Here is a 24,658-nt window from a genome sequence, read left to right as displayed (position 1 = left end):
AGTTTTACTGTCCAAAGGAAATATTCTCTGTTAAGTGCTTCCACAGAAGGCTATATGGCTAATAATCAAGTTAAAGAGATGTTGAGCAAAGAACTAAAATGACTCATTTTTGTATTTGCGTGGCTCAGTTTTTCCCATGGGTTTTTTCCTTAGAAACTGCTGGACTGAAGCAAGAATGCCTCCATCTTTTGAAACAAAACACAAAAAAACAAGTCCTCCAGGTTTCCATGATATCTAAACCTGAGTGCCAAATTGGCTATGGATAAACAAAAGTTTCTGACTGGCAAGAGGGAAATCTGTTATTAAATATGCAAATAATATTAATCTGCTACTCGAGCTCAGCATCACTTTTTCCTCATTAAAAAAAAAAAATCTTACCCGAAGCTTTTCTTCTGCCTTAGTGGACTGCTTACAGTCCGGATGCCAGACTGTGGAACCTGGAAAGATAGAATCCATTATAATTACTGGAGTAGAGAATAATGCAAAAAGGCACTCCCATTATTGCATGAGCAGGCTGACTTGGATGCTGAAATGACACTGACATGGAAAAGGAACTCTCATTCCTCAACCAAATTCTCCTTAGAGTAGGGAAAGCAGTGACAGGGAAATTTGGAAATCAAAAGACTATACAGTTTTGAAGGGAGGTCTCATGTTTCAATCTCTTGCTTATTTCCAAAAGGATGCAATTGCACACTGCAGAAAAGACTGAACCATCACACCCTTTGGGTGTCTTTGTTATGAGTGGAACTGTCAATGTACGTTGACAAAAATCTGTGTTCATTTCAAATAACACTACCTTTCCATATACACTTGAGAAATATGTTTGCATTGTGAACAGAAATGTACCATCTGGTCCCTTCCCAATACTGCTGAATTCTATGCAATGGAAGACAAGAATGCAATACTTACATCAGTATAACTAACTCTTCAGCATTTTGTCCATTTAACAAAGAAGAAACAGTAGTTTCCTAACTCACAAATACATTCCCTCTCCCATGACAAAAAACGATCCTTAAGGAACTTAAAAGAATTACAATTCAAAAGGCAGACAGTAAAACACAGGAAATCCTTTTAACACAGAGAAACTAGAAAAGTAAAGGGACAGGGTCAGTTCCAAAGGAAGCTTTCGTTATGATGGTTCTGCTTGACACAAGGCCAGAGCACAAAGTGTCAGATCTGCTTTTGATTGTCAGCAGCAAAGAGTGTAAACAGTATTATCAGGAGGTCAGACAAACCCTTGGAATGTGAATCACAGCATCAGATATTTGGCTTTGAGTTCAATCTGTGGAAGAATAAATTACTCACGCTACTGAGGCCATGCTGAGGGAACAAGGAAAGTGGCCCAAAGTTTGCCTTGACACAGGAACTTGGAGCAGACTCTAGTCCATAATTTTACTCAACACAAATGTGCTTTTTTGAAAAAGGCTGGCTCTGTACTATAGGTGTTCAATAGCCTTCTCTACTCAAACAACCACCAGGGGACAACTATGAATCTTGTAGTCCAGGTCTATTAGCATTTGTATCCTTTATTTACAGTGGAGTTTATGTGAGCAGATGGTGACTCCATTTTGGCCTCCACTGTTCATACATGTGCTGGATAATCAAATAATGGAATATAAAAATGCCTGAAAAAGTGAAAAACGAATCTGGTCCATTCTGGGAATACACAACTCATTTGGCAACAGATAGTAAATTGTGAAATGGATCACAATATAATCCACAAAAGGGCATCTCATTTTATATATAACTTACACTGTCTCAGTTAAACTTGGCCCTTTTAGGATACATTTGAATTTGGGATGGCTTAGGTAGGATGATCTTAGAACCTTGACTTTGGTTTTAACATTCATGGTCATTTTTCAGGGTTTTCTTTTTTGAATAAAACAACGTATAAAGCCCAAAGCAGTTTTAAAACAATGCATCAATCAAGGGTAGCTGAGTGCTTACTATGTACACAGCACTGTATTAAACATTTGGGGAAGTACAACACAGCAGATTTGGTTGACATGCTCCCTGCCCACAGTGAGCTTACAGCCTAGTGGGGGAGACAGACATAAGTATAAATAAATTATGGATATGCACATAAGTGCTGTGGGTCTGAGGGTGGGGTACAAGGGTACAAAGAAGCAGCACGGTGTAATGGATAGAACATAGGCTTGGGAGTCGGAAGATCATGGATTCTATTCCCAGCTCCGCCACTTGTCTGCTGTGTGACTCTGGGCAAGTCACTTCACTTCTCTGTGCCTCAGTTACCTCATCTGCAAAATGGGGATTGAGTCTGTGAGCCCCTCATAGGACAGGGAATGTGTCCGACCCAATTTGCTTGAATCCACCCCAGTGCTTAGTTACAGTTCCTGGCAAAGAGTAAGCATTTATCATATACTATACATTATTATATTACAGATCCAAGTATTCAGAGTTCTCTATAAAGGACTAATATTAGGGTATAATCTTTACAAAAATAAAATGAGGTATGCCACCTTGAGCCATATCCAGTTTTGCTGATGTGTTGCCTCCAACTACAGAAGCTTATTTTACTAGACAAAAATATCAAAAGGGCTTGTATAGTTGTTGGAATGATACAGCCTATCCTATGGGCTTTTGGCGATGGAGAAAAACTGACAGATTTTCACAAGGGAGAAAACATACAATTTAAAAATAACAAATCCACTGGTCCTTCCTTAACGTTCTCCTTCCTTCCAAATAATGCTGTCTGTGTCTTTGTGCCTGGGACTGTCCCTCAAGCGTCCCACCTGACAACTTATTGTGCAAAAACTCTCACTGTGACATGCCAGTGTGATAATGTGCTAAGGTGAAGACTGTGATCAAATGTGTTAATAATTAATTATGGTATTTAAGTGTTTACTATGTGCCAGGCACTGTACTAAGCACAGGGGTAGATACAAGATAATCAGGTCGTTGTCCCCCACAGAGATCACAGCTAAAGCAGGAAGGAATAGGACTTGGGAAGCAGCATGGCCTAATGGAGAGAGCACAGGCCTGGGAGTTGGATGACCTGGCTACTAATCCTGGCTCCACCACTTGTCTCCTGGGTGACCTTGAGCAAATCACTTATCTGTGCCTCAATTAGTTCATCTGTAAAATGGGGATTAAGACTGTGAGCCCCATGTGGGACATGGACTGTGTCCAATCTGATCAGCCTATATCTACTACTGCAGAGTTTAGTGCAGTACCTGGCACACAGCCAACGCCTAACAAATACCATTAAAAAAAAAGAAAAAGAGGATTGCATGGATCAAAAACTCTTTCCTGAAACCCAAGGCCTAAAAAGGTTTCAGAGGAGAGGTGTGATATCTTTCCTCAAATGCATTCCTTAAGAAGGGTTTCTACTCTTAGTTCTTTTTCAGAGAACAGAAAGGCACACCAACTCTTATTCCGGTATTGCAATGGTAGCATTTCCTTTCTAACCTCAGGGACCCCTCTGATAGACCCCATCAAAAGAGGAGGAGGACTGTAGAACTGTAGAAAGACAGAGCTCTAGAAGTCTCCGAGGTATCATCTGGATCCAACTGCCCTTCCTTCAGGCAGGTGAATACCTACAATACCACGACAGGGTGGACTATTCTTTCTTAAAAAGTCTCTAAGCCTGGCAACTCCACAGTCCCCCACAGAAGCCTGCTCTACTATTTTGCCAACCGAATGGCCAAGAAATTCTTCCTTAAGCCCAACCAAAAACCTCCTTGCCTTATACGATCCCATTCATTTTCTTTTACTCTTTTTCACTGAAGGGGAAGACCAACTAGTTGGCATGCTGCCCTCCCAAATTTTTCATGCACTTGAAGATGGTTATTAAGCTGACCCTTAGTCTTCTTTTTCCTTTGGCAAAAAAAAAAACCCCAATTTCTTTAACCTTTCCTCATAGGACCTGTTATCACTTCCATGGCTCTTCTCTGGATCCATTCCAGTTTTTTTGTGGGGGGGAGAAAGAGGGGTGGCAGTGGAAAGAGGTGGGGACACAAACCTGGACAGAGCTGAGGCTCATGTGCCAGTCAGTTAAATCCCCTCACTAGGTAGCTTCCATCCACAATCACTACGGCTTGGGAAAATTCACGTAGCAGAGCAGTTAAAGCAGCAATCTGTTCATACAAAACCCAGGGTTAATTTAGGACAGCAGTGATGGTTGGTGTTGGAGCCATCCTTACCTTGAAGATACATTTCCTCTCCTTCTGTGAACATCTGATTGCATCTGCTGCATCGTGCACAGCTCGGGTGATAATGCTTGTCTCCTGCCTAAAAGAAAAATGGGAGAATTGATTATTACTTTATTTTTACCAAGTATCCTGACCAATCCTAAGGCCTGCCTTTGATCCATTTGTTTCGTATCAGTTATGATCCAGCTCTTTTCCTAGTTACCCTGAAAGCTGACATCAGACCAGGTGGGGCCCAAGTGGTTAAAGTCCAAGTTACTCCCAGTCTTGCCAGTGTATCACAAGCCCAGTCATTTGGTTCCTACTGACCTTCAATCAACCAACCAGTGGTATTTACTGAGCACTTACTAGGTGCAGAGCAATATACTATGTGCATGGAAGAATACAACACTCTACAAATAGAGTTGGTAGACCTGATCCTGATCTCCACTTTCCTGCCTGAGACATCAATGATGTCAGCTGAAATGATTTTTTTCCCCTTGGGATGGATCTGCGAGGAATTGATCAGAGACATCTAATTCATTTCATAGAAACCATCCAAAGCAAGGAACCTGGAACTCCAGGGGCTTCTCTTTCTCATGACTAACTACTCCACACCTCCTTCCCTTAGTTGACATTTCCTTTACCTTCTTCTGCTAAACAAGCTGGATCCAATTAGATGCTTGTACCACCATCGACATTACAGATTTTGAAGAGTGCTTTGATCTCCCGATCTAACATTTCAGCACAGAAATCCTTCAAATTCCATCTCCATCTATTGTTTCTATTATTTGGAAATCATGATTGTTCCCAGGCACTGCCTGAATCCCAAATATGCTGGATGTACCCCTGGCCCAGGGCCAACTTCACCAAAGCAAAGCATCCCCCGACACAAGGTGAAAGTTCCATCACCAAAAATCCCAACTCCATCATCCTGTCCTGCTCTGTACAGATACCTGACAAAAGATCCAAGAGGCCAATTTGGGTTCAAAATCCTTTATCTACAGAACTTGAAAAGCACCACTGGTAAGGTTTGTTGATCACTACTAATTTGCCAGGAACCACAGAGAACACACAGTCAGGAATGGTGAGTGGTCACGCTTGAGTTTGCTTAGGCTATAAGTAGAAAAACTGAGTTTGGAGCTCAAAGCTACAATAGAAACCAAGAAAACCATTTAGCCAGATAATTGTTGGATGAGATGGAGGTCAGCTAAGCAGGAATTGAGAGTTGAAAACACTTGAATTAATGATACTATGAGTAAAAGATAAATACCAGTTATTAATGTGGCCAACACCAACTCTAAATGGGGTTTCAGATGACAGACTGGAAAGGAGTTGGCCTTAATTCCCTTTAATTCAGAAAACTAAAGGCTAAATAACTGGGCAAGTCAGCAACTGGGGCATTAAGTTTATTGTACCAGTATGTGCACTGGCTTGCTTGTGTAATGGTTTAGAGAGAAAGAGAGAGAGAATTTGTAAAGGAGACTATGTGACAAATGGTGAGATTTTTATCAGTGTGAGTGGATCTGATAAATCTTATACAAGATTTGAACTCTGGTGATATTGCTTTACAATCTTCTCAAATTAACTGCTTTAACGGAACTACACTACTTCAATCTGTGCAGCACGATGATCTGTTGCCACTGCTTCTGGGTCTTTCACAGTGTGCCAAGAGTGAGTCCTAAAAACCTCTAGATAAGCGCTGAGGTAGACACAAGCTAATCAGGATGGGCACTGTCCCTGTCTCACACGGGGCTCAGTGGCTTAATCCTCATTTTACAGATGAGGTAACCGAGGCCCAAAGAAGCTGAGCGACATGCCCAAGGTTACAGAGCAGACAAGAGGCAGAGTCTGGATTAGAACCCAGATCTCTCTGACTCCCAAGACCATGCTCTATCCACTAGACCACACAGCTTCTCATCATGGTTCTGGAATTACCATAAAACATCCGTAACCTTTGTTCTAGCAGCCCAACAGGGTCCTGTCACCTATGAATCCACCCAAAACCCTTTTGTACCTTCTGATGTTCTTGGTCTGCCCAATTTCCTGAGTGACAAATTCCATATTCACATTGCCCACTGAGTGCAAAGTTATTTCTTTTTGTTGTTTCCATCCTAACACCTCTGATCTACAATGTGTGCAGGGAGTATGCTTTTGATTTTCACTGTGTTTTCCTAAACAAGTACAGTGCACCACACTTAATAGAGATGATGGCGATGTCGATGACGATGTCACCTTCAGGGATAAAAACGTAAATGGAAATACTGACCAAATATTCAGAGAGAGAGAAATGAACAAAAGGAAACAGATTTGAACTACAACCCAGGACTGCATGTGAACTTAAGGAAGAACTCCACAGATAAGAGCTTGGTAGGCTCTCTCCCTCGGGATCTGTCAAAAAGGACTATTTATCTGCCTAGAAGAAGGGGATGGTCCTAGGTGTCCACTTAAGCACTCTTCCAACTTTATATTTCTATCTGACAAGGTTGTATTTCCTTCTCACTAAGGACACTTTTGACAACTTTGTAAGCCTAATAATCTTTCAGTGTCGAAGACAGTTGGTGTACTGCATTCTATCATTCTGCTTTCACCACCAGAAAAGGCCACCACTTCTTTTCCCAGCTTCCCAGTGGGCTTGTTTTTCTAAATTCTCCCAGGATTTGTTCTCTTACATGAACCCCGCCGTGGACTATAAGCTACGTGTGGACAGGGAACCCATCTGCCAACTCTGCTGAACCATACTCACCCGGGCACTTTTGGTACAGTGTTCTGCCCAAAGTAAACATTCAAAACATACCACTGATGGATTGATTGAGCCTCCTCTGTTTAATTTCTCTTTACCCAACACACATCCACAGCTACACTGAGCAAATGGAAAAGAAAATCAACAGCCCTTAGCAGCAGTACAAAAGTTAAATGCCAGGAATCTAACAATGCGTCTAGCCATCTTTACAGGCTTGGTGAATAAAGCAACAAACCAAAGTAATAAATTGCAGCTTCAAATTACATGCATATGAAGCATCAGCTAGACTTTGCCCCCACAAGAAATGTTATAAGTTTCATTTTCACCCTTTTTATACATCAAGCTGCCTATTTTTAGGCAAAAATAACCCTTTCAAGATAACCCAGAGCGAAATTTCCTGTTTCCTATTATCACCCCACTTCCCAGCAACAAAAGGATGAATTTGGGAGCTTGGGACTGCTTTGGAAGTGTTCAGTTTTCTAAGTCTGCATCAGGAAGGATTTAATTGTTTTCATCGGAGGGGTGCTTCAACAAATCTGCAAGACCCAAAGCAAATGCACCAATGAAAATAAGACTGAAAAAATGTGTCCTGGAAGAAACCACCCACATTTCTCCGAGCTGACAGCAGCAGCTGAAAAACGAACCGACAAACTCTAACGGATAAACTGTTCTTAAGTTGTCCCCCTCTGTGCTGCCATGAGGTGCTGACAGCCGGTATCCATGGAAACTACAACTGCCTCTCACCAGGGCCAGCCACTGGTACAAAGTAAGAGATAAGTGGCTGAGGAGAACCCTGTGATATAGCCGATCATCACGTGGAAGGGAATGTGGGATTCGAAATTCCTCCAGCCTGACTCCCTGTGACTGGGAAAAATCTGCATGCACATGTTAATCTTCACATCTACACTCGGCACCGGAGGAAATGGGGGGAGGGTCAGGGGGAAAACCATGCATGGGAATCGCTTTTCCAGGACCTCTTCAGATCGCCACACTGCAAATCACCTTCCAGAATAGAACTGATTTAGTGGTAATATATAATCAGGTCTCCCATATCAGATATATTTCATTTTCACTACTTGACCAGATTTTCAAAGTCAAGGATAGGAGGCATTGAAAATGGCTCCACCTCCACATCAAACAAACTCCTTACCATTTGCTTTAAAGCACTCAGTCACCTTGTCTTCTCCTACTTAACCTCCCTGACTTCTTACTACAACCCATCCCACACACTCTGCTCCACTAATGCCAACCTACTCATTGTGTCTCGATCTTGTCTATCTTGCCGCTGACCCCTCGCCCATGTCCTGCCTCTGGCCTGGAATGCCCTCCCTATTCATATCTGACAGATGATCACTCTCCCCACCCAAAGCCTTACTGAAGGCACATCTTCTCCAAAAGGCCTTCCCCAACTAGGCCCTCATTTCCTTTTCTCCCATTCCCTTCTGAGTTACCCTTGAACTTGGATTTGCACCCTTTATTCACTTCTCCCTCAGGCCTCCAGCACTAATAATAATAGTAATATTGGTATTTGTTAAAAGCTTACTTTTTGCCTGGCACTGTACTAAGTGCTGGGGTAGATATGAGATAGTTGGTTTGGATACTGTCCTTGGCTCACATAGGGCTCCCAGTCTTACTCATCTTACAGATGAGGTAACTGAGGCACAGAGAGGTTAAGTGACTTGCCCAAGGTCACACTTGCCTTTGACACTGTCGACCATCCCCTCCTCCTCCATACCTTATCTCACCTTGGCTTCACGGACTCTGTCCTCTCCTGGTTCTCCTCTTACCTCTCTGGCCGGTCATTCTCGGTCTCCTTCGCCGAAGCCTCCTCCCCCTCCCATCCTTTAACTGTTGGAGTTCAAGGGTCAGTTCTTGGCCCTCTTCTGTTCTCCATTTACACTCACTCCCTCGGTGAACTCATTCGCTCTCACGGCTTTGACTACCATCTCTACGCAGATGACACGCAGATCTACATCTCCGCCCCTGTCCTCTCTCCCTCCCTTCGGGCTCGCATCTCCTCCCGCCTCCGGGACATCTCCACCTGGATGTCGGCCCGCCACCTAAAACTCAACATGAGCAAGACTGAGCTCCTCATCTTCCCTCCCAAACCCGGTCCTCTCCCAGACTTCTCTATCACCGTGGATGGCACGACCATCCTTCCCGTCTCTCGGGCCCGCAATCTCGGTGTCATCCTTGACTCGTCCCTCTCGTTCACCCCACACATCCTATCCGTTACCAAGACCTGCCGGTTTCACCTCTACAATATCGCCAAGATCCGCCCTTTCCTCTCCACCCAAACGGCTACCCTACTGTTACGGGCTCTCGTTATATCCCGGCTAGACTACTGTGTCAGCCTTCTCTCTGACCTCCCTTCCTCCTCTCTCGCCCCGCTCCGGTCTATTCTTCACTCCGCTGCCCGGCTCATCTTCCTGCAGAAACGATCTGGGCATGTCATTCCCCTTCTTAAACAACTCCAGTGGTTGCCTATCGACCTCCGCTCCAAACAAAAACTCCTCACTCTAGGCTTCGAGGCTCTCCATCACCTTGCCCCTTCCTACCTCTCCTCCCTTCTCTCTTTCTACCGCCCACCCCGCACGTTCCGCTCCTCCGCCGCCCACCTCCTCGCCGTCCCTCGGTCTCGCCTATCCCGCCGTCGACCCCCGGGTCACGTCCTCCCGCGGTCCTGGAACGCCCTCCCTCCTCACCTCCGCCAAACTGATTCTCTTTCCCTCTTCAAAACCCTACTTAAAAATCACCTCCTCCAAGAGGCGTTCCCAGACTGAGCTCCTCTTTCCCCTCTACTCCCTCTGCCATCCCCCCTTTACCTCTCCGCAGCTAAAGCCTCATTTTCCCCTTTTCCCTCTGCTCCTCCACCTCTCCCTTCCCATCCCCACAGCACTGTACTCGTCCGCTCAACTGAATATATTTTCGTTACCCTATTTATTTTGTTAATGAATTGTACATCGCCTCGATTCTATTTAGTTGCCATTGTTTTTACGAGATGTTCTTCCCCTCGACTCTGTTTATTGCCATTGTTCTCGTCTGTCCGTCTCCCCCGATTAGACCGTAAGCCCGTCAAACGGCAGGGACTGTCTCTATCTGTTGCCGACTTGTTCATCCCAAGTGCTTAGTACAGTGCTCTGCACATAGTAAGCGCTCAATAAATACTATTGAATGAATGAATAGCAACTCACATTTGCAATTTATTTATATTAATGCATGTCTCCCTTTTCTACACTGTAAGCTCATGGGCAGGAAACATGTCTACTAACTTTGTTATATCGTACTCTTCCAAGTGCTTAATAAAGTGCACACAGTAACCACTCAATAAATACAACTTTTTGAGTGAAAATCTAGAATTAAAGAAAACATAGAGAACAAGATGTTCTTTAATCTCCTGTCCATCAGCTGCTGCTCATCATACCTCTCTGACTGCCCCTTAATTTTCTGCCTTAGTTTCCTCATTAATTATTTTCCCCTTTCCTTTCCTATCTCTATTTTCTTGGGATCAAAGATAGTCCCCTGGAAAAGAATGGCCAACTTTGGCTGAACGCATTGGGAGTGTTGAGGCAATGGGGAGAGAAAGCTCCTTCACAGGAAAATCTGAGATAATGACAAGACGGTTAAGGGGAGAGAGGGCTTTCTTGGTCATAGGAGGGGTTTAGAATTGGAAGAGAGGGGTTGCAAGAGGGTCAAAGTCACAGGCAAAATTGAGGGACTTAATATATACTTGTCCTGAGTATATTCAAGGTAGGGGTTGGAGGTGGAGTATACAGGGTGGGGGCTGCTCGGTGTACAGCAAAGGGGATATGTGAAGGAGACACTGAAATGCTTTGGGAATGTCCCAGGACAGAACTCAAGCTTAGATTTACATCTAAGCTGTCTCATTTGTTTCTTGATTGGATTTCAGGATGCCTGTTGCCTGAGGATTTTTGAGATAGAAGTAGATGGGAACAGAAGAGAGATTTAGGATGACTACTAGTTGGAGAATTAGAATTCCTTTGTAGAATTGGTTTGACTTAGTTTTTATTAGTTTAGAGATTCCAAGAGGAAAGAAGGAGAAGGTCTCTTGCCAGAATTTCCTCACTCAAGTGTACCAAAATCTTACATTTTTAGAACTAGAAAATGGATAGGAAAAAAAAGGTAAAATGCGGGGACAAAACAATTTTGCCCAGGAATACTGTGCACCATTCTAGATGTAACATTTTAGGTAGGACATAATAAAGCTGAAAGAATTATAGAGAAAGACAAAATGATCAATGGGATGGAACAGTTTTCATTTAAGGAGAGACTAAATAAATCAATGGTATTTGTTGAATGCTTAATGTGTGCAGAGCGTTGTAAAGAGAAAGGTCTTTTCATTCTGGAAAGATGAAGGCTCAAAAATCATGAAAGGAATGGACAAGACAAACACGGAATTCCACAGCAGGTTGACGGGGCACCCACTGCAACTAGCAAGTGATAGGATTAAGCCAAACTATAGGGTGAACTTCACATAGTAAGCAAAAGATGTATGACAGGAAGTTAAGCAGCTAAAGTATCTCAAAAGACTAAACAAAAATTGGAAAAATGAAAGGTTATGAGGTCTATAATGGATTATTGGTGGAAAAGTTAGGGATGTTTCTCTACACTGGAAGCTCCCGGTGGGCAAGCTCCATGCTTCCCAACTCATATTGTGCTCTCCCAAGCACTTAGTGACCTACACAGAGTAAGTACTCAATAAATACCATTCTCTGACTGCTCTGACTGGATGTTCATGATACACCCATAAATATTACTATGGATATCAAGGCAGGCAACCACCATAATTCTTCTTTCCTCCAGACATCCTATTTCCCCTATCAGAGGAAAAGCGCTGCTGTGTTTGGACCAATGCTACGGCCCAATAATGGCATTCCCTAGATTATGAATGATTTTTATATTTATGAATAAAAAGATACTGAATTTTATAGAAATTAGGGGGTTTATAAAATTTGGTAACTTTTTAAATCATACAGTAGGCTCAGGGATAGCATACAGTGCTCAGGTGGAGGAGACCGATTCAGTTTGGAGGTGATGAAAGGCATTTGCTAAGCAGTGATTAGTGGATATACAGGAAGTGTTCTGGGTTAATGTTGGGCCCCATTAGGGCCCTTGCTTGTGTGCTGCAAGTCTGCATTTCAAAAAGTGATGCCACTTACTTCCTCCAGAAAAAAACTCCCTTATTAGGCAGGTGCTTAACCAGACTGATTCTGGGAAGGGCTGGATAGAATCAAAGCTACCTGATTGCTTTATGAAAAGGTCAGGGTAGGGGTTGACTCAGCTTTATTTTGTTCCCTTTCTTCCAATCCAACAAGACAGACTTGTTAATAAACATGTCCTACTAGAAGCTTAATTTCCCTGACTTGGCACAAAACAAGCTGGGTTGATGAGAAAGACTCACGGCAAATAAGTATTTCGTACTCTAGCTCAAAGAAAAGTATAATGACAGCATACAAACATGTTTACACATATACCGAACATACAAAATATACATATTCCAGGCTGCGCATTTGCCCACACAGAAATTTAAGAAGTCTATACGCTGTTTCGTATAAATATCTAAAACCTTTTCAACGTAAACTTGATGAACCCCGATTAAAACACAGACCAAAACCTACTCTTATTTCAGTAGGCCCTGTTCCAAAGAAGTCTTTTGTCAAAATGAGGGTGGATAGTTTGTCATTCTGAGCAAGAACGCACCCAGGATGGCTCAATGCCCAAGATATTTTTATGTTCTCACCCATTTTCCCAGACCAGCTGCTGAGCACGTAAACGACAGAGTGCCCAGCTCTTGTAGTGTGATGGGATGAAAACTGCAGCATCTTAGCGTAAACACACATATGCCTTTAACAGATGGTTAAGATGTTCTGCCTTCCAATTTAGTGACTATAAGAAATTTAATGAATTGCTTGTCTTTTGAAATATACTCACTAAGGAAAGAGCCACCCTGATGGATTCCAGTGTACCCTGATTTGACTGTATCGCACCTGGCCTCCCTCACATTTGATAGATACTAGCATTAAATTCTAGCCTGTGAAGTCCGGCTCAGAGAGAGAGGGGGAAAAAATGTCCCAAGGATCCCAGCTGGAGCAAGGGCCCAAGCCGAACTGTTTCTACTGGATATAGCTTTCAGAAAAGGCAGGGGGATGGTGGCACGGTTTCTGCTGCAAGCCCAGTTTCTAGCAGTATATATGTGACCACTTGGTAATATTTCCCCAGGACCACTTGAGGAATCTGGGAAGTCTTGTCTCCCCACACCAAGGTGGCACAATGGGCAGCTGCCCAGATGGCCTGATCCACATTGTTGGTCTAGGGAGGAGGTCAGAATGAGAAAAATGCCCTCTTCACAGTAGTAATGGAACTAAAGAACAAATTCCCAATAGGGTTTAGTCTCTTACGTCAAGTCTCAAACACAAGAGAGATGAAGTGCCAAGCAAAATCCAGCATCGCCAAACGTTCTTGGATTTAGTATCCTAATACTACTGATTTCTATAAAACTTTTCCCATTTTCAAGGTGATTTCTAACAAACTCAGTAATCTCTACACCACTACCTCTGACTTGAGAATTATCATATCGATTCACATTAATTGCCCCACTTTTGGTACCATAAAACATGAGTGAGGCCATTATATTCATTACATAATCAATCATAATTCTTGAGTGCTAACTCTGTGTAGAGCACTGTACTAAGCATTTAGGAGAGTACAAGATAACTGATTGGGAGGCATGTTCCCTGCCCACAAGGAGTTTATAGTTTAAAGAAAGAGAATATATAATTCTTATATAAAAATTAAGTTTAGTAATGAGAGGGGGAGGAGAAGAAAAAGGGACAAAAAGAGGGAAGAAGAAAGAGGAAGGTTTGAGAAGAGCAGTGTTGCCTAGTGGATAGTGCACAGGCCTGGGAGCCAAAAGGACCTGGGTTCTAATCCTGGATCTTCCACTTGTTGCTGTGTGACATTGGGCAAGTCACTTCATTTCTCTTCACTTCAGTTATCTCATCTGTAAAATGGGGATTAAAAATGTGAGGTCCATGTGGGACATGGACTGTGCCCACCCTGATGAGCTTGCATATATCCCAGTGCTTAGTATAGCGTCTAACACATAGCAGCACTTAACAAATAGCATAAAACAGTCATTTGAGACTGTGTTTCTTAATTCTCTTTCACTATCCCAAATGCTGCATACAAAAAGCACTCAGTGAATTAACTCTCCCTTCCCCCACCCCAGCTCCTGAATGCATTCTCATCCTTCTGCTCTTCTCCTGGTCTACTGCAGTTTTAATAAATTAGCTCCCCCCACCCTTTGGCATGTTCTCACCCTTCTGTCTCTCCTCCTCCCTCCAATGCTTAACTATCACTGTTTCTAATTATGTATTACAAAAAGTAAGCTCTTACTTGCCTGTCAAAAATCAGGATGGGATAATTAGGGAAGTAAATATGGATTAGGCCCATCTGTACCAGTAAGAACATGGACCAGAGGTGCAAGTAACTGGTACTATGGTCAAAAAAGGGCATAATCAAGAGAATTTAATAATGATGATAATAATAATAGTGGTATTTTTAAAGTGATTACTATATATCACATGCTGAACTGAGCATCGGGATAGGTGCACGATAATTAGGTTGAACACAGCCCCGGTCCCACAAGGGTGTCACAGTCTAATTAGGAGGCTGAGCAGCTATTAGACTTCATTTGACAGATGAGGAAACTGAAGCACAGAGAAGTTAAGTGACTTGCCCACTTAGAAGGAGTTTGGTGTAGTGGACAGAGCATGGGCCTGGGAGTGAGAAGGTCATGAGTTCTAATCCTAATTCCGCTACTTGTCTGTGTGACCTCGGGCATATCACTTCACTTCTCTGTGCCTCAGTTATCTCACCTGTAAAATGAGGATTGAGACTGTGAGCCCCACATGGGACAGAGATTGTGTCCAACCTGATTAGTGTGTATCCACCCCAGCACTCGGAATAATAATAATAATAATAATGTTGGTATTTGTTAAGCACTTACTATGTGCCGAGCACTGTTCTAAGCGCTGGGGTAGACATAGGGGAATCAGGTTGTCCCACGTGGGGCTCACAGTCTTAATCCCCATTTTACAGATGAGGGAACTGAGGCACAGAGAAGTTAAGTGACTTGCCCACAGTCACACAGCCGACAAGTGGCAGAGCTGGGATTCGAACTCATGAGCCCTGACTCCAAAGCCTGTGCTCTTTCCACTGAGCCACGCTGCTTCTCCGACTGTGCCTGGCACAGAGTAAGCACTTAAATACCATCATTATTATTATTCTTACACTATAACAGGGTTGGTAAACACCTTCCTTACCCACGACGAGCTTACAGTCTAAAGAAGGAGTAACAGTGCAGTGTTATGCTCAGGCTTTTTTTTTGATAATGAAAACTAAATTTGCCTCATCTATTTGTCCACCCAAAAAGACAAGGACATCTAAAATGGGGTCTAAATGGAAAGAGCACAGACACACGATTCAAGAGATCTGTTCTCTATTCCTAGTGCTGTCACTGACCTTTCACATGACTTCAGAAAGTTATCAAACCTCTCTGCATCCCAGTGTCTTCAACTGGGAACAGAGATTAAAAAAACAGCCACCACTGGCTGCCTCCAAGGGATGCTGTAAAACTGATTAATCCATATCGTTGATAAGAAAAGGCTTTGGAATAAAATAAGAGTGTTAAACCAGTTTGAGGTCTTGAAATCATTTAAATCCCTGTGCAGCTCTAAGGATTACAGCCCAACCTCCACCCCCCACTACTATAGTGAGGATGTGAAGACAGCCTACGATTATCCAGATCCACTAAGGGGAGAGATCACTTCCCCCACAGTGGTAGTCTGGACGTGCTCGCTCGTTTCATAGTGTGCCAACTATGATCTAAGTCGAGACCCACCCTCTGATACGTGTGTAATTTGGAAGCGGTAAAAGAACAGATACATTGAGTACAATTTTAAATAGTCTCGGTTCCCTCTTCCTAAATTCACTTTGGTTCATTTTGAATGATTCATTGGTTGAGGTCTCAAAGAAAGGGATGGATCCGTTCACAAGGCAGCAGAGTTTTTCCTTTATAGATATTTGAAATCTTTTAAAGGATTGTTAAGAATTTGGGCTAGGGAAGGGAGAGGCTTTATGATGCTAGTAGCATGCAACTCTGTGAATCCAGCACGATAGATGCCGCATGTGTTGGTTTAGAAATGTGAAGGAATGAAGATTAAAGTACCAGCAGAGTCTCAGGGACAGTTATTAGAAATCCATTAGCTTTATAGCTCAGTATAAATGGTCTCCAATCCAGAAGACACCTAATTCATGGATCCAGTTTCTGAGGTTCCTCATCTTTTCTCTCCCAAATTTCAGAAGATAAATATTTACCTATAAATTCAACACTCTTGAAACCTAATCTCGATTAGATAAATGTTTTCCTTTTCTGCAAGTGCACAACTGAAGATTTCCTATTCTGTATTATCTCACTCCTGGCCTCTTTTCCATCTGAACAACAAATTAGAGCCAGGAACGTACAATGACGGGGGCCCATAAGGATTTCTTACATGCCAGCTGGACTGACAGAGGACAGACTTAATCACCAACAGACCTCGTCTTTTGGCTAAGAGGCCCGATTAAACACATTTTTGGTATGCAATACAATCACACAGCTGGACTAGGCTCTCCTAGTCCATTATGCTTTTGCAGAGACCTAGCAAGTTGCCCTAAGAAAATGTGCACAACGTTTATTTTAAAAGAGGAAAACAATCTTGTACACTTCCTTCCGAAAATGTGATTCATTTCAATGCAATGGGATTATAGTTTGACACTAGTCAAAGACATCTTTCTCACCTAATTCTAATTTATATACTCCCTTTTTGTCCCTTATTCCATTATATAAAATTTTTTATACAATCACTCGTTGCTTTAACATCTCCCTGAATCTGGAAGAAGCGCAATGTGTAACATTCCTACTTGGTAACAATTCTTTCTTTGAACAATTCAACAGTGACTAGAACTATTTTAAAAGACAGTGCAGACTAGGGTGAGAATATGCAAGATAAGAGACTCCGAGAATTTCTCTTTTCTAGGATTCATGGAGAATTTACGTTGGAAACCAATATTAAAACAATAGGAGGACCACACCTATCAAATAATATCCTTGGCCCATTCACCACCATATATTGCTGTATCTTTTTCAAAAAGTGATTCATTTATCCATACCTATACCTCTAAACTGTAAGCTCACTGTGGGAAGGGAAAAGCGACTGGATTTGCTTGCATCCACCCCAGCGCTTACCTCAAATTTAACATGCCCAAGACAGAACTCCTTATCTTCCCACGCAAACCCTCTTCACCCCCAACATTCCTGTCACTGTAGACAGCACCACCGTCCTTCTTGTCTCACAAGCCCATAACCCTGATGTCACTCTCGACTCATCTGTCTAATTCAACGCACATATTCAATGTCACCAAATCCTGTTGGTCCAACCTTCAACAACATTATTAAAATTCTATTTTTCTCTTCATCCAAAATGCTACCATTTTAATGTAAGCACTTATCCTATCCTGCCTTGATTACTGCACCAGCCTCCTTTCTGACCTCCCCACCTCATGTCTCTCCCCACTTTAGTCCATACTTCACTCAGTCATGACACCCCACTTCTCAAGAACTTCCAGTGGATGCCCATCCCTCTCTACATCAAACAGAAACTCTTTCCCACAGGCTTTAAAGCACTCAATCATCTTGCCTCCTCCTCCCTGATTTCCTACTACAAACCAGCCCACACCCGATGCTCCTCTTATGCCAACTTCTTCACTGTACTTCAGTCTCATCTATCTCACCATCAACTTCTTGCCCACTTCCTGACTTTGGTCTAGAATGCCCTTCCCCTTTATATCTGACAATCACTTTCCCCACCTTCGAAGCCTTATTTAAAGCACATCGTCTCGAAGAATCTTCCCTAACTAGGCCCTTATTTCCTCTTCTCCCACTCCCTCTGTGTTGAACTTACACTTTAATTTGTAACCTTTATTCACCACTCAGTCCCATTTAGCAATTATGTACATACCCTTGATTTGTTCATTTATATTAATATCTGTCTCCCTCTCTGGACTGTAAGTTTGTTATGGGCAGGGACCGTATCTACCGTTATATCGTAATCTCCCATGTGCTTAGTACAGTGCTCTACACACAGTAAGTGCTCAATAAATAGAATTGATTGTGAGAGAATACACATCTGGGAATTAGACAATCTTGTGAACTTCATGAAAATGCCAGAGAAAGTATTGAGAACACAAATTGCTTGAAACAAATTTTTTTTTTGTTTCCCACAACCTTCTTGAAATTCACCTGGTATAATGGAAGCCATGTATTATTTCTTACCTTTAGTCCCTTATTTACTATGGAAACAATGGTTGATGTAATATGACTTTTTGATAACTCAGGCATTGGCAGGATGAAGTTGCCTTGTATCAAGAAAAATTCCTGAGCACGGATACAGCCCCAATTGGATTTCTATCTGTATCCCTGTTCTATGAAGCTGAGAAAAACTGAACCTGATTAGAAGTGAGTCCTTTGGAATTATATAAAACAACAGCACTTGAGAGATTTGAGCTACAGTCCCCTAACAGACTTCTGAGAGGAAGCTGTGGTATTCTGAAAATAAAGAAAAAAAAAACCAAAAAAACCGCTCAGGAAGGAAGGGAAGAGGGTAAAAAACACAGTAGGTAGATCTACCTAACCCAGAGTAGATAGTGGCGGGGGGGAAACAAGTCCACAGTGGATTGGAAGTTGGGAGGGCAAAAAAATACTAAAAAAGAGTTTGGAATCTCTGGAATGATTTTAGGAAAAGGGTCACTGAGAAGTCAGAGGAAGATGAAAGGATAGTACAAGAGACTTGGAGAGTGGGAAAGCTGAAGAATGCTGTTTAGGGTCAGACAATTTAGAGGTACATCAAAATTGCTATAGAAAATTCTAGCACTCAGTTTGGAGGAAAATCTTCACCGATTTTAAGTAACATGGACACGTTGCAGGGTTTGGTAATAACTGTTTTCCCATCCCTGTAGCCTTTTCATGCTGGGATTTTCCTCTCAGAGAGTTTCTTGGCAAACACAAGTGCAAATTAATTTGCTACAGAGGCACAGGTCAAGAGCAGGGAACTGTTTCAGTCTCCAAGTGAAACGGCGGGCTAACCACGATGGAATGTTCCAAGAGGCACAACTTCACACCCGCGTCAGGGAGAGCACTCAACCTCCCACGGTTCTGCCTCAAACCTGGCTGGCGGAGACCCTGGGTATAACATGCACAACAGTCTGGGCAAACAGAGTCTGTTTCTGCAGGTACTGATAATTACTGTGGTATCTGTTAATGTTATACTAAGCACTGCGGTAGATTCGAGATATTCACACTGGACACAGTCCCTGCCCCACACAGAGGCTCACAGCCTCAGAGGGAAGGAAAACAGATATTTAACCCCCATTTTACAGATGAGGAAACTGAGGCCCAGAAAACCTGGCAGGCAAGTCCAGGACCGAGTTTAGAAACCAGGTCCCCTCACTCTCAGGTTCAGGTTCTTTCCACCAGGCCACACTACTTCTTCCTAGAGTCAACAGAGAAGCGAAGGTATTTCCCTTCCCACTTCTTCCCAACTGGGAAAGAAATGCAGTCACTCCAGAGCATCTAGACAGCACTATTAAATGAGGAGGGTTTTACCCTCAAAATATCAATGTGGAAAAATTGTGACCATTACAGTTTGCCTTCATAAAGATATTTTATCATGAGACAATTACACAAGTAGATGTCCTTGCAGTGAACCATGATTAATGGACATGTTTAGTCTGTAATATTGTTAATAATGGAGCCCCTATATCATTCAGGATGGCAATCACTAGAAAGAAAAATCTCTAGAGCTCTGAGAGGTATGGCTTTCTCTTTCTCTGTCTCTTTGTCCTATCCCTTTGTTCATCAAGTCAATAGAAGTATCATACAACCCACTGCTGACTTATTTTCACATTAAGGACGATTTTCAGAAGTCTAAGTGCTGATTTTCAACTGCAGAAAGGCTTCCACATGGCTAGAATTCATGGCTCTTGGAAGGGTTCTGTTCCCAAATCAGAGGAAAGTACCTTTCACAATAATGCCCTTTTCTCCTTGCACATGTTTCTCCCCCGCTGAAATGCTAAACGTATCATTAGGGAGAAAGCTGTCATGAATCTCAAACTGTGAAGCTATCAATTAACCACACCTTCTTCGAACAGGATGCAAGAACCCACTGGACTGCCTTTAATCCCAAATCAAAAAGAAATATTGCTTTTGGTCTGGTGCTCCTGATGCAATTCTACAGCAATAATGAGAACGTGGCTTTAAGAAATTCTCTAAAATCATCATCATCAAAATATTTCTTAAGCACTCAACCACAGTCAATGCTGGACTGAACGCTACATGAAGCAAATTAAATAGAAATGGTTCCTGCATGCTTCAGTGCTCCAAATCTAAGACAGACGACCCCGGCTACACAAACAAATGAAATAAAACACATACGCGCAGACCTCTATAAATGTGGAAGATAAATAGGATTCAGGTTATTTACCTGGAATAGAGAATACAATGGCAGTGGTTGAAAAGTCAAGGGGTGGGGAAGGTTCTGATAGAATGCAACTGGTGGAAATAATCATTACAATAATTATGGCATTTGTTAAGCGCTTACTATTTGTCGGGCACTGTACGAAGTTCTGGGTTTGATACAAGCAAATCGGGTTGGACACAGTCCCTGTTCCATGTGGGGCTCCAAGTCTCAATCCCCATTTTATGGATGAGGGAACCGAGCTACAGAGAAGTGTAGTGATTTGTCCAAGGTCACAGAGCAGACAAGTGGAAGAGCCAGGGTGGAAAAGTATGGGTGGACTTCCATCATAACTTCTGAATGAATCAATACATACATTGCACTGATCTGTCCTCTTGTAGTTCATCATCACAAGAAGGATTCTTTTTAACACTTGAGAAGCCATTTATGTCCTTTGGGAGAGCTATTAAAAATGACAAAGCAAAACTCTTCTAAACCTCCTTGCCTAATGGTGAAGCCTTACAACATAGGGACAGTGGACGCTCTTTCCTTGTATTACCTTCTTCCGGCAAGGAAAAAGTAAAGAGGATAGCTTGCCCAGGCAGTTGGAAATTGTCTGCAGTTCCCACTGTGTATCTGTCACAGTGATCTGCTTCATGAGGAATTGCTTTCAGACTTGCCCTTTTGGGCTCCAAAAGGGCATTTCACACACTCCACTTAACTTTATTCATTCACTCGCATTTATTGAGTGCTTACTATGTGTAAAGCACTGTACTAAGCACTTGGGAGAGTACAATATGCAGACACATTCCCTGTCCACAATGAGCACTTGCCCTCTGTCTCTGAATGGGTGTTTCAAACTCTCCGTCATCCATAAGCTAAATGACGTGTGTCACTTTCCTGCACTTGAAATCTTCTGCTCAGGAACTCTAACCAGGTGCTAGTCCCAGTGGGCTCTTGCTTCTCTATAGGACTCACTACAACTAGTCTCCCTGCCAAGAAAACCTGCTGACAGACCAGACCATCTAATCCCTGGGCCCAGCCTCTTTAAACTTGTCATCAAGTCATACTGTGACCCAGAGCGCGTCCAGCTGTTCAACAATTATGGCCTATGTCTACAGGTGAGGCTACACCACTCAATTCAGTTCCCACTGCAGAGAGAATTGAAACTTAGTAATCCCCCCAGTACACGCACATCCGCAAATGCTGAAACCACTGGTCATTCCTGCAGATAAACAAGTCCGCTCCAATTATGCTGCAGACTGTCGCTTTGCATCTCAGAACAGACACCAGCAAGTCAGAGACACAACCCAAATTTTGGCAGCTTGTAAAAGTTTCCAATTCTGGTTACGTGACCTTCAGATGTACCCCAACTCTATATATCCCCTGGGCAAAAGCAATCTGGCAGGGCAGGGAGGTTTAGATAAAATAAAAACCCATAGAAGATGTTAGAGGGTCATGAAAAATGATACCCTCTTCTCCCAGTAAAAAGGATAGCTGTTTACAAAAAAAAAAAAGAAGAAGAAATATGACATTTAGCCATGTCAAATCCCACCGGTGGTGAAAAACTGAATACCAAATTAGAATGAGGCGAGAACAAGATTAAAGAGTTTTTTAAAAAATGGAGATATCACAGTGCATCCCGGAATACATCAGATAGTATTGTATCGGGGACAAGTGGCGGATAATAAAGGTGAGAGGCCTAAAAAAAATTATTCAACTTAAAGGGGAATCCTGGGTGATAAATGTAACATCAACATCTAAGATATTAAAAAAATATGGTCCAAACACCTGGAAGGCAGAAGACACTAGCAAGCAACTGACATGATTTGATGAAAAGCAAATTGTGCCAAGCCAATTTATTACCCTTCTATGATAGAGTGCTTAGCAGAATGGTTGGCACATAGTAGTCACTTAAATAACCATAACATTACTCTAGCTAGACTTCAATAAGGTTTTTGATTCAATACTCCATGACAGTCTCATTGACAAGCTGGGAAAGTATGGCCTTGATCCCATTTCTGTTAGGTGGATGGCCAGCTGATACTAGGGTTGCCCCCAAAGAGGAGTCATCAGTGAGTCAGGAGCAATTTGTTTGGGGAAATCAAGTGGTGCCAACAGGGTTAGGTCCAGTGGCCAGTTAAGGCAGTGTGGCCTAGTGGAAAGAGCACAGGCCTGAGAGTCAAAAGACCTGGGTTCTAATTCTGGCTCTGCTGCTTACCTTTTGTGTGAACTTAGGCTAGTCAGAAGCAGCATGGTCTAGTGGCAAGAGCATGGGCTTGGGAGTAAGAGAATGTGGGTTCTAATCCCGCCCTCTGCCACTTGTCTGCTGTGTCGACCTTGGGGAAGTCACTTCACTTCTCTATGCCTCGGTTACCCCATCTGCAAAATGGGGATTAAGACTGTGAGCCCCATGTGGGACAGAGACTGTCAACCTGATTATTTTCTATCTACGCCAGTGCTCAGAACAGTGTTTGGCATGTAGTAAGTGCTTAACAAATACCATTATTATTATTATTACTTGATTTCTCCGTGCCTCAGTTCCCCCATCTGCAAAATGGCAAAATACTGCATCTATCACAATGTTTAGTACCGAGCTTGGCACGTAGTAAGTCTTTAAATGCCACAACTACTTGAGAAGTAGCGTGGCTCACTGGAAAGAGCACGGGCTTTGGAGTCAGAGGTCATGGGTTCAAACCCCAGCTCTGCCACTTGCCAGCTGTGTGACTTTGGGCAAGTCACTTAACTTCTCGGTGCCTCAGTTCCCTCATCTGTAAAATGGGGATTAAGACTGTGAGCCCCACGTGGGACAACCTGATTCCCCTGTGTCTACCCCAGCGCTTAGAACAGTGCTCGGCACATAGTAAGCGCTTAACAAATACCAACATTATTAACTACTTATAGAGACCTTCAATCAAGAGCATGCTCATTCCACCTGAAAGTAATATCAAAGTGGGTGGGCTTGCCAACATATAGGAGGAACACAATTTAAAAAAATATAAACAAATCAGAAAAGTTGTCCTAAAACAACAGGCTACAGTATGGAGTGGTTAATGGATAATAAACATCTTCAAGAGTAAGAAAGGTTTTTATGTGGGGCACATTGTCTAGTTGGTTTTTGTGTTAAGAGAAAATGAACTTAAATAAAAGCAGAAGAGATTTGGGCTGGACATGATAAGGAATTTCTCAAAAACTCAGGGTGGTAGAACACTGGCACGGGTGACCCAAAGAAGTTTTCAAGCAAAGAGTTCCCTGCCCCAATGGGAAACAAGAAGAAGTCATCTCGAGTTCCTTTGATTGCTCTGTTCTGTGATTCCACAGTCCTCTGTCATTCCAGATGTGAACCTCAGAGAAGTCCCTTATGGTACAAAGGGAAATTTAATGTCTTCGATACTAATTAACTTGCCTTGAACCACTCAAAACTCATGTTTAGTTGAGGCATTCAAAATTAACATTAGCTGAACCATTCAAAACTGATGCTAACTGAACCATTTAAAACTGAAAGTCAAGGTATCTTTTTAGAGCTGACTTCAGAACCTGTGGTTAGACACCAACCCAAGATACCAGATGTTAGCTCTAACAAGTATTTTTTAATTCAGACATTCTCAACAAAATGCAATCCTCCATCTTTGTGAGCCTGTGGGAATCACTAAAATAAATTTATATTTATTTTGACTAGGTATGGATGTCAGCACAGATGCTCAAAAGCAGCTGCAAGGAGCTCAGATAACATAAAAGAGCCAAATTGGTATTTAGCAATAAAAATAAAAGGAAACAATCTCAAGGGAAGCATTTTATCTTATCTTTGTTTACAAGCAAAAACCACAAAATCCCTGCTGTGGGAGCTAACAACTCTGATAAGAAACAAATAACTACAGCCAAAACATCCTGTGGAGTGGTGAACAATAGGTGAACTATAAGGTTTTTTTAACTGTTTTGTTGTTGGGTTTTTTTTTTTTTTTAAGATTTACGACCACTAAACCCCATAGGCCTTAGTATTTCCCAGTTCTTTACTCTTTCCCAGTGGCGAGGACAGAACTCTCCGTATGGTAAGCACTTAATAAATACTATCCCTACTACTATTTCAAGAACACGTTTAAGCCAAATAAAATTTTTTATTTGCAGATTTTGCACAGGAGTAATCTAATGAAATATGCAACTATGGAACAAGGGAATATAATACATAACTATGT

General features: G+C 42.4%; 1 protein-coding gene across 15 annotated transcripts in view; it reads right to left on the bottom strand.

The window, feature by feature from the left end:
• The window catches only part of ABLIM1 (actin binding LIM protein 1), a 272,448-nt gene that overhangs the window by 58,716 nt on the left and 189,074 nt on the right, over positions 1-24,658 (bottom strand). For all 15 annotated transcript variants that reach the window (XM_029080393.2, XM_029080392.2, XM_029080396.1 and 12 more), the window contains 2 exons: positions 4,164-4,251; positions 379-437 (listed from right to left, as the gene is read on the bottom strand). In XM_029080393.2, the coding sequence (XP_028936226.1) occupies positions 379-437; positions 4,164-4,251 (147 nt within the window). The remainder of the gene's footprint in view (positions 1-378; positions 438-4,163; positions 4,252-24,658) is intronic.

This window comes from Ornithorhynchus anatinus, chromosome 16 (assembly GCF_004115215.2).
Source record: "Ornithorhynchus anatinus isolate Pmale09 chromosome 16, mOrnAna1.pri.v4, whole genome shotgun sequence".
Lineage (NCBI taxonomy): Eukaryota > Metazoa > Chordata > Mammalia > Monotremata > Ornithorhynchidae > Ornithorhynchus > Ornithorhynchus anatinus.
The sequence above is the reverse complement of the archived record's forward strand: the minus strand, read 5'-3'. Positions and strand labels throughout refer to the sequence as shown.